General features: G+C 42.0%; 1 protein-coding gene across 1 annotated transcript in view; it reads left to right on the forward strand.

Annotated features, from left to right (window-relative positions):
* Positions 1-10,374, forward strand: part of LOC146350194 (interleukin-1 receptor-like 2) — a 31,531-nt gene extending 21,157 nt beyond the window's left edge. Inside the window, exons 6-10 of the mRNA XM_084841788.1 lie at positions 588-711; positions 2,448-2,584; positions 3,577-3,705; positions 7,359-7,508; positions 9,992-10,374. Of these exons, the coding sequence (XP_084697914.1) occupies positions 588-711; positions 2,448-2,584; positions 3,577-3,705; positions 7,359-7,508; positions 9,992-10,374 (923 nt within the window). The remainder of the gene's footprint in view (positions 1-587; positions 712-2,447; positions 2,585-3,576; positions 3,706-7,358; positions 7,509-9,991) is intronic.
* The last annotated feature ends 823 nt before the right edge of the window (positions 10,375-11,197 follow it).

Genomic DNA, 11,197 nt, shown 5'->3' on the forward strand with positions numbered 1-11,197 from the left:
GTCTTTTCATGGAGGAAACTGAAGCGGAACGCAACGGGGTAATTTGATAGCTTATTATCACGATCTATTTTAAAACAGAACAAAGGCCATTTGTGCAGGAGGGTCACAGCGTCATGTAAAGAGCCTGCAAACTTTTGTGAAGGAGCAATCTCAATCACAAGATAAAAGCTCTGTGTTATGAAGCCCTGAGGCTAAGAGATAAAGGATTTGCAAAAAGGTCAGCTTGTAGCATGATTTTTTTAAAAGAAAACATTCATTTTTATTCACTATTGTCAAACTATTGACAATCAGAAGCCTTTGCTGATCTATTGCAAATCATCCAGAGATCTATCAGTAGATCTCCGTCTACTTCTGTGCACCTCTACTCTGTAGCATAATCAAGCTGCAATTCAAAACACACTTACTAGGGAGTAAGCCCCATTCAGCCCAGTGGTTAAATCTTCATCTGCCTATCACCTAATGGAGATAAGAAATGGCATGCTCAAGTTAGTTTGCATGGTTGTCTTTTTTTTAATGTTTTCATTACATTGTACAATTACAGTTCATTAAAAGCTTCTGATGGCCATTTTCCTGTACCAATTTTTCAGGATCCAATGTATTTACAGAGTGTAAAGTGTCAAGTTACAGAGAGGCTGTTATTTCTATATCCTGGAAAGTCAATAATACTCTAGTTAATGCTTTGTATAAAGGTAGAATTCAAGAAGGATTTAGGTAAGTATACATTTTTCATATGTAAACAAATCAAGCAAGATTTGACTTGATCAAGCAAGATTTGACTTGTTTCTTTTCTCTTTTAATCCTGTGAATACTAGTTTTATGGTTGTAAAGTAGAATCAGAATCACAGAATAGTAGGGTTGGAAGGGGCCTATAAGACCGTCGAGTCCAACCCTCTGCTCAATGCAGGAATCTAAGTCAAAGCATCCCTGACAGATGGCTGTCCAGCCTCGTCTTGAATGCCTCCAGTGTGGGAGAGCCCACTACCTCCCTAGGTCATTGGTGCCATTGTCGTATTGCTCTAACAGTCAGGAAGTTTTACCTGATGTTCAGCCAGAATCTGGCTTCCTATAACTTGAGCCCATTATTCCATGTCCTGCACTCCGGGATGATCGAGAAGAGATCCTGGCCTTTCTCTCTGTGACAGCCTTTCAAGTACTTGAAGAGCGCTATCATATCTCCCCTCAGTCTTCTGTTCTCAAGGCTAAACATGCCCAGTTCTTTCAGTCTGTCTTGATAGGGCTTTATTTCCAGTCCGCTGATCATCTTTGTTGCTATGTCTTGGTGGTTCCTAACAGAAGATGAAAATATCAGCTACCTTGGACTACTGTTTACTACAGCACAGAACTTCACATTTGTGTTTCTTTATATCTTTTTCTACTATGTGTTTTCAAGCTGTGTTCCAGGAACTCCGAGTTCCTTCACAAGGAGATCAATAATGGCAGACAAGCTTCCTTGATATATAGATTGCCTAATATTCACTGATATTCCCCTGCAACTTAGAGGTGCGGGGGAATATTGGGTATGTTCTATGACTTGCTTTCAATTTCATGGGTCAATGAAGTAGGCCAACAGATCTGGTCAGTGATCTGTGTAAACTGCATTACTGTCTCCAGAACATGCATAAAATCCATTACAACAATACACAGGTTCCTTTGCAGACAAATTATATGGGAAGTGTTCCATATTGTAGAAGATATACAAATGTTTTTCATAGAAGATAGTAAGATGTTTTGTTTTCTTTCTACATAATCAAAACCCTGAAAGCAATTAAATTTCTTCCACAGGAGAGCTCTTAAGCATCCTTGTGCTTCTAGAATATTTGACAAAGTGTGCCGTAAAGAGTAAGAGAGAGAACTCCAATCTTATGTCTAAATTTTCATCCATCTATTCCAGATTCCAAGTTATGCAGTAGCATAATTCGAACTCAGATGGGTTTGAAGATAGTTCACTGTATACTTTCAAACTGCTGGTTGTAGAGGATATAGTTGTCTTTCATCCAAGTTGTGCCACTAATGAAGATAAATGGCTTCTTCCTAGCACTCAACCAGAAATTGTGGTTGCTGTGCAATGTGATCCTCTGCCTTTAGTGACTGTCATAGCCATCTATTGGATTATATACCCATGACATCACTGCTAGTACAGAACACAGAGCCCTCTCTTCCCATATAATATCCACATAGGAACTGTCATGTCTTGCAAGTGCACCCATTAGAGATTTCACATGGGAACTGCTTCTTTGAAGGTGGCTATATAAGAAATCTGAAGACTGTAAAATGAGAGGATTGTACAACATCTGTTCCTGCATATCTGAATCAGCCCTGAGGGTGGGTGGTGTGGCCTAGTCTATCCAGCAGCTCATTTAAATCTGGGCTGAGATGTTTGTACCTACTCCCTTTGCCCCAAACAAAATACATACCTTCAATGTGTACTTTGCTACTTTTTGGTACAGAGACGAATATCCTGCTAAAGGAGGACAGCTTTATATTGTGTCTCTGAACATTACAAAGTTGAAAAGTGAAGATTATGACCAGTTGTTTGTTTGCCACGCTGGTGAAGTTGCTGCATACATCACAATACAACGTCCAAGTATGTCTTCTAATTTTTATTAGTACAAATGTATAGCTGTGAAAAAACCAAATTAATAAGGAACAAGGGAAAGTTAGAGACATGCAAAGGAATTAAGAAACTGCAGGATCTCCAAAGTCTGAAATATATTGCGTACACTAATGGGAAGTATGGGATGGGCCGTAGAGATCCTCTGCATGCTTACCGGAAGTAATCCCTATTGACTGCAGTGAGACGTCTTTCCAATAAGTGGAGAATTTGCAACAGCAATAGTGCCACAAATTTCTTTGGACTGTGCCTATACATTTGGGATATTTTCATTAATTGCCATGCTGCAATTTCCAAACTCAGTTTTGGTGGGGAAGTGTGACAAATTCCTCATATGCTGAAGCTGCATTAAAAACAAGCACACATGTTAACAAAAGTTTACTTCAAAGATGCAGTCCTGGACTAATGCCAATGGATGCTATCTTGACGAAACATTGCCAAATCTGTCCGGGTCACCATTGACCCTGTTTTGCTGAAGAGCAGGCCATTTAAAATCTGCTTTTAAAAACGTGGGTGCATTTCAAGTGCATCTTCAGTGCAGAAGAAGAGCCTCCCCCCCCCCCCGTGCCACATATAAAGGCTATTCTTGGATTGTGGCCTGCATCACAACGATTATAACGAATATTAGCTCCTTGAATATACAGTGTCAAATATAGTCAATTTAACAATGGGGAGAAATCAAATTTAAAGTTGCTCTTCTGTCTGATACAAAAGCACTTCCTGGTGGGTCAGTGCCACAACCTCTATTTTGTAAAGTGCTCTGCCTGCAGATTCTGGTGCCGTGCATGCTGCTTTTTCAGCTGGAGAATCAAGCAGCATCCCTGGGGGGAGATGGCCTTGGCCAGCAGCTTCTAGTTGCTCACCACTACTGCAGCAGATTCAAATACATTTGTTTATCTACTTTGCTTATATCTTTATATCTGAGTGATTTCACTTCCAGTGTTGTTTTTTGTTTTCTGATGCAGCTAAAAATCTTACAGGATTTGTTGCATTGGTATTACTAATAGTTATTCCTATATTCATCTGCATGTTATTCAAGATTGAGATTGTACTTTGGTATCGAAAGTCTTGCCGCCCATTTCTTCATAAAAAAGGTAATGCCACATTGTTTACTGTAAGGAACTGTGAAAGGAAAGGAACGCTGGATCCAGCGTCCAAAAATAAGTAAAGCATGCCACAGCAAATATGTGCATAGTTGTAGTGAAAGATTGATAGTATTATTAATGGTAGCAAGATAAGAAGGCAGTGGCTAACCGCTGAGATTTCGGATGGTTGAGAGTTCCTTTATGAGATCAATAATGGCAGACAATCCATTTTAAGAGTTTCCACTCTTTTTTAGACACTTTCTGCACTGTTACTGCTGGGGTTTGGATGATCAGAAGGAAGAAGCCACTCACCCCACACGTGCTGCTTGCACATCCACCATTTCCCTAATTACCCTCACCACAGCACAGGTTGCTGTGTTGTCCGAACACAACGAGGTACACGGTGGGGATGGCTTTCAAATCACCCCCTAACCCCTACAACAAGCCATGGTTTGAGGCATGGTTTGGAAGCCAGCTCTGCTACTCACCTCACTGAGTTCAGACAATGTTGCAAGCCATGTTGCAGAAGGGTTAATTAGGGAAATGGCAGGCGTGTGAGTGGCATGCATAGCGCTGGGAAAAGAAGCCACAGTGGCTCCTTTCCTCTGCTGATCATCCGAATGCAGTCACTGTAATGACTGAACCCTGGAGATCATTTCAGCAGGGCCTATAACATCATTTCTCACATCCATGAGTCATCCTCTTTCCGGAGCTGACAACGTTAGCTTTGGGAATAGTGGGAATAGTCTCAGGATGCTGGACAAGGTTTTACTGGTAAAAAGCCTGACATGTTTCAGCCTCTATTTTTGTTATAGGCCTTACAAGGGGGTCTAACAACAACACTAATGACATGAAGTAGGACAACACATAAATGCATATATAAGATTTTTTAAAACAACAACAACAACAAGGCACATTGCAACAAGGCCTGTGCATACAATTAATCATTATAAAACCTATAAAATATTCCACACTGTAAGCAAGGCCTGTACATCCAGATTCACTTATAAAAATGTCTGCAGAGATTCTCATAACGCAATGTCTCTATCTGTAATTCACTGAAGACTGGAAAGAGTATACTGAAGGCTGTTTTTTTACGCTATTAGACAAGGTTTTTTTCCTTAAACATTCTTACAGGTTCTACCATGACAAAGCAATTGACTCAAAGTCTTCCATCTCTGCACTAAACTGAGGCTAGATCTACACTACTGCTTTATAATGGTATTGAAGTGCACTGATAACTGTTGGAGCACATTACACGTTTGATATACTGCTTTGTACTGTTATTTCCTGCTTTTTATTCCACATTATCCAATATACCACAACAAATGTCATTGTGTATCCTACAAGGTATAAATGTGTGAGAGGGATATAGTGTTATCATGATGGGATTGTAATGATATGACACAAGATGTAGATCTGGGCTGAGCTACAAAACCAGGAAATGTCTCAAAACTGCACGTCAGCTACAGGAGTGGTAAAAATTTTATCTCCTCATTTAAACCCTATGGAGACAGGGTGTTTAATTTCAGGATCCACTCCATTTCTTTTTTCAGTACCTTCTTTTCTTTTTTATTAAGCTTTTCCAGTGCCCCAAATTTAAAGCCTGGTGGAAGATGCTTCTTTTCCCCAAAATGACATACTAACAGAGCACCTGGCATTTTGTTTTTAATATTGCTCAGGTGTTAGAGTGGTAGGCGGCAGTATTGCAACCGAAACTCTCCCCACGACCTGAGTTCGATCCCAGCAGAAGCTGGGTTCCAGGTAGCCGGCTCAGGTCGATTCAGCCCTCCATCCTTCCGAGGTCGATAAAATGAGTACCCAGCTTGCTGGGGGAAAGGTAGTCATGACTGGGGAAGGCAATGGCAAACCACCCCGCTATAGTCTGCCATGAAAACGCCAGCACAAGCGGTGTCCCTCTAGGAGTCAGTAATGACCCAGTGCTTGCACAGGAGGAACCTTTCTTTTTTTCCTCTTTCTCCTATCCACTTTTTAGGGGTCTGCCAATTTTTGCCACATGCTTTTTTTTGGCACTTGCACTGGATAGTGTAGACCACAATGTTGCTGGTGCAAGTGGTGAACTGCTGTAAAGTGTATGTTTTTTGATTAACGGGATTTACAAATATGGTAACTTTGCACATATATCTACAATAGCTGCAGTGTCCACATGGTGATGTCCCCTTGTACTTGCTAAAATATTGGGTAGACTCTCACTATGTTCGTTGAATTTACTTCTCACCAGCATGTTTCTAATATTTCTAGTTCTTCTGAAAGAGATCATGGGCTTGTCCTGGCAGCCTGGTATATGCTGAATTACATGCCTTTTTTTTTTTAATACTCCCCGGTAAATTATTTGTGCCATGATTAAATGTCAAACTGCAGTTGATCCAGTTTGAAAGTGCTCTGTTCTGTTGTCTCAAAAGGTCAGCTTGTGTCTTTGTGCTGCCTTATTGAAACCCTGGTTAATCACTCTGAGTGGGTCCAGCATCGTGAGACTAGGGATGGTGGAGAATTCTGCCACGGATTTCAATGAGGCCGAATGTACTGGCATTCGCCCCCCCCGAAATCCGTGGCGGAATGACCTGCCCCCCCTGCGGATTCCCCCCGGGACGAGGCTTACCTGGGGTGGATGTTCCGGACAGCGGCGGCTCCAGCGGCGGCTTCGGTGGCGGCGGCGGTGGCAGCTGGTCTTTGACAAGCTGCTGCGGCCGCCATTTGCATTCTGGTCTTTGCTGTGATAGGCTACATAAGTATTTACGTAGCCTATCATGGCAAGCCAAGAAAAAACTAAACAAAAATGGCGTATGTTCTATCCTATGTAAATATTTACATAGGCTTTTATGGCAAAAAAGAAAAGAAATGCAAATAGCACCCACTACGCTATTTGCGGTTCCCTTTTTTTTCGCCGTAATTGCTTATGTAAATATTTACGTAGGATAAAATGGCGAAAAATAGGGAATGCAAATGGCAGCTGCCGTAGCCGCCGCCATTTGCGTACACCTTTTGGGGGGGGCATGCCGTGATAGGCTACGTAAATACTTACGTAGCCTTTCACGGCAGCCTGGAAGGACGCAAATGGCGGCCGCTATGGCGACCGCCTTTTCCTCCGCAGCAGCCTGTCTGCGGCTGGAAGTCTGGCTGCAGACGGCCCTGGACGGCTGCTCCGTGGAGCCGCCGCGGAGCACAGCCGGCCGGGCAGGATTCCAGGGGGGAGGACCGGATTGCCTCCCCCCCATCGAAGATTCCGGGGGGAGGGATGGAGCGCCTTCCCCCCCAGCGGATGCCCTGACTGGAACCAGGTAAGGGATTCATACATCCCTACGTGAGACTATTCTCTCTCTTTTGGGTTCACCTTGAATGTTCACCCACCTTTGCACCTCTGTTTCTTTCTGGTTGATTTAGAAATAGTCACATTATGAGTCCTTGCCATGCATACTCCCATGTTGAAACATCACTGGAGCAGTGTGAGAAGGAATCGTAAGAAAGTTGCAACCATGCTGCTCCAGTAATGAAAAAACTCACCCCAGATCTGGATTACCCATAAAATGTCACTTACACATGTGACATACATGCCATTCTAGCTGCTGGTAGTAGGTCGCTTAAATATAGCACCTTTGCAATATTGTTTAGCTCTGCAAATTACCTTGGTCTGTCATGTTCAGTTTCAGATGGGAAGATCTATGATGCATATGTATTGTATCCAAAAACTGAAACCCAAGACTGCTTTGCCCTGAAAGTGCTTCCTGAGGTTTTGGAGAAACAGTGTGGGTATAATCTATTTATACTTGGCAGGGATGATTTACCAGGAAAAGGTAAAATGTAACATTCATTTCTCTAAATTGCTTTTAAAATAAAATAGTTTAATCTAAATTTTGTCAATAATAAATAGGGGCGGGGGTGGTAATAACTTGCAAGAAATAGGCATCTTAGTTTAATCTTGGGCATGGTCCAGTGGCTTATGCATACAGTGCAGTAGAATTTCTCTTCCCTTGCTGCAAACCACCAAAACTGTGGCTTAAATTCCTCTTGACTTAGATAAAACAATATTTTAATAATTAAATATAATAAATACATTTTAAAATTGTCTTTAAAAACAGAGCGCAGAATTACATTGAAAACCATTCAAATGCCAGGTGGAACAAAAACTAAATAAAGAGGGAGCCAGTTTAAACTCCTTAGGGAGGGAGTTGCACAATCGGGGTGCTGTCACAGAAAAAAACCTGTGCGGTGTTGCCATCAATCTAATTTATCTCAGTGGTGAAATACCTAACAGGGCTTCCAAAGAGATTTTAAACTATCATATGGCAGGAGTTGATCTTTCAGATTTCCTGGCTCCAGCCCATTTAGGGCTTTATTGATAACTTCCAATAAATTTGAATTTTTAATTTTCTCTGGAAACAAATAGGAAGCCAGTACAATTGATACAAGACCGGAGAAATAGTTCAGGAAAGCACACACCAGAAAACAATCTAGCCAGTGTGTTTTTCAGTAGCTGCAGTTTCTGTACAGTCTTCAAGTGCAGCCCCACACTGAGCGCATTGCAGTTATCTAAACTAGAGGTGATTAAGGTATGGGTCACTGTGGCTTGCTCCTCCTTCTCCAGGAAGGAAAACAACTGGTGCACCAGCTAAAGCTGAGCAAAGGCACTCCTGGCCACAGCAGCCATTCGACCCTCCAGGAACAATGCCAGGTCCAGAAGTATCCCCAAGCTACAAACGTCAGAGGGAGTGCAGCCCCATCCAGAACAAGCTGATCAGTAGACAAATTAGCTTTTCTCCTGACCAACAGTGCCTCCATTTTATCTGGGTTGAGGGTCAATGTTTAGCCCATGTTCAATCCATCACTGTGTCTAGGACTTCAACAGCCTTCTTGGAATCAGTTGAAAAGGAGAGATAGAGCAGGGCATCATCAGCATAGTGATGGGACCAAACCACCAAACTCTGGATGACCTCTTCCAGTAGCTTCATGCATATGTTAAAAAGCACAGGAAACAAAGTAGAATCTAACAGACTCCAGTGGCTGAGGGGTTGAGCAATAGTCCCCCAGTACCAGCTGTAGCTGGTAGGATTGGAACCACTTCAAAACAATACCCACCAAGTCCCATACTGGTCAAATGTCCCAGAAGGATACCATGGTTAATGGTATCAAATGCCAATGAGGGGTCCAGCAGAACCCCCTGCACTCCCCCTATACGTTATCCACCAAGGCTATATCTTTCCCAAAACAGGTCCTGAACCCAGAATGGAAAAGATCAGTTTCATCCAAGAAAAGTTGGAGCTGAGTTGGCACCGTTCACTCTAGGATGTCACTGAAACAAGGAATATTAGAATAACGTACAACATGCTGTGTGCATGCACCTCTGAATCTATATCCTTTGTCATCAAATTTTTGCTCCTGCCTGAGTTTTGCTCTCTAAATAAGTAGTCCAGAGCTGTGCCACTTTGGAGGCTCTGGGGGCCATTTTCAACCCACCGGAACCCACTAAGGGTTGCATCCCTGCTGAATTGGAATTGGCGGTTTGCCACCAAACAAGGCCAGATTTAGCTTTAAATCAAGGCTTTTAAGCTAATTTGGCCTTTTAGGCCACCATTGCTGTTTGCTGGCAATTGAAATTCAGTGGTGGGCAGCACATGCAGACTGTGGGCCACTGTTGCCTACCCATGATGCAGTCACTCCATATGAGTTGAACATTGCTGAGGGTTATGATGGTGGTTGTATTTGTCTGGCCTATAAAGTTGGGAAGGACGTGGAGGAATCTAATTTTAACAATAAAAGGCACACGCAGGTGAGGAAGGATACACCCTGACCTCTCTTCCTTCTCATTCAGTTGCTGCAGACACTTTTTCGCCAATCTGGTTCTGAAACTGAGAGAGATCCCAGGTTGGGAAATAAGCATCTGAAGTAATGAAGCACAGTGAGGTGAAGTGGGGGATGGAGAGGGTTTAGGTCACACATACATTTTGAGTCCCCCTCCTCCCCACACACACTTACCTCCCACCTTATACATTAATGGGGCAGTCACATGAATAAACAATGTGGCTATTCCCATCACATCTGGTTAGGTGCTAAGAATCTTGGGAATGGTTGATATAAAGCAAATGTACCCTTGTGATATTATTAAAGTTAGAAAATATAGTATAATTAAGGAATAGGAGAAAAACCATTCTAGTCATGTTCACCTTGGTATGTGAAAGTAGCAATAGTATGGGAATGTTTAAAGTATGCTTTACAGTAAGAATGAAATTTTGAATCTTAACCGTATTCTAGTCTTGTCTTTATCTCTTGTGCTTTACAGCTTTAGTCAGTGTTGTTGATGAAACCATACAACAAAGCAGAAGGCTGATAATTATTCTAGTACCAGGACTGCCTAGCTCGGAAGAGGCTTCAGAGCAGCACATAGTTGTGTACCATGCCCTCATACCTGATGGAATGAAAGTCATCCTGATTGAAATGGATACAATGAAGGATTACAGCAACATGCCAGAATCCATTAGATACATCAAGCAAAAGCAGGGAGCCATCAGATGGAAAGGGGACCTCTCAAAGAGAAGCTCTCGTTCTCCCAACAGCAAGTTCTGGAAAAAGGTCAGGTACCAAATGCCACCAGAACACCATATTTCCCATGATGTACCTTTGGTGCCAACATCTCTCAGTGCCCGTCAAACAATAGAAACGTGAGCCGTATGCAATTTTAGCAACTCTTTGTGCAACTGCTTTGAAGAGCAGTTTGGACGTGGCAAATGGACTCCTATGATTACAGGACATCCATGCTGGTGCTGATTTTTAGCTAATTAGCACGTTCAGGTGCAGAAACAAGTTGGCATTTCAAAGCAAAAAAGAATAAACTTGAAAGGACATGTGAAAGGTCCACTGAGCAGTTTTTTTTTTTTTTTGCAGTTTCTCCTTGTTAGCGAGAGAAGATACACACAATGGCTCTGCTCCTAACAAATTCCCACAGTTCACCTGGGGCTGCATGGGTAGTTGGATAAATAAAGCTGAATTTCTAAGCATCTTCTGTGTGGTAAATCCTGCCCCCTGCCAAACAGACTATCAAAGAAATTTAATCTTTGTGCAAAGGTTTGGATAATGGGGGTGGGGGGAAAGGGGAATGCCATCTGCAGCATAAGTTTACATGTATGATGCCTCACCCAATTAGGGATATGTACATGGTAGCCTTTAGCAGGATTATGGGAAGTGTTTCTTTATTCACCTTGCCATAATGAATTTGTTAGTGTTTAAGATGGCACAAGAATGTTTGTTCCTTTTGCAATATTTGCATGTTATGAATATTTGATGATTCTTAGGAAATGCATTTTTCAGATGAAAATGTAAAATTTGAGGGATGGAGATGGTTTAACTTTTCAATTCTTGAATGCTTTAATTTCCATGATATATTTCATTTAATCATTTTTATTGGTCCAGAAGAGACAGTAGTATGGTAAAATTTAAAATGTAAAATGGCTTGTAAGAAACTTATTTGTGAAAATTGATAGTCTGGCAC

This window comes from Heloderma suspectum, chromosome 3, assembly GCF_057233095.1.
Source record: "Heloderma suspectum isolate Gila_16-S chromosome 3, 16-S_ref, whole genome shotgun sequence".
Lineage (NCBI taxonomy): Eukaryota > Metazoa > Chordata > Lepidosauria > Squamata > Helodermatidae > Heloderma > Heloderma suspectum.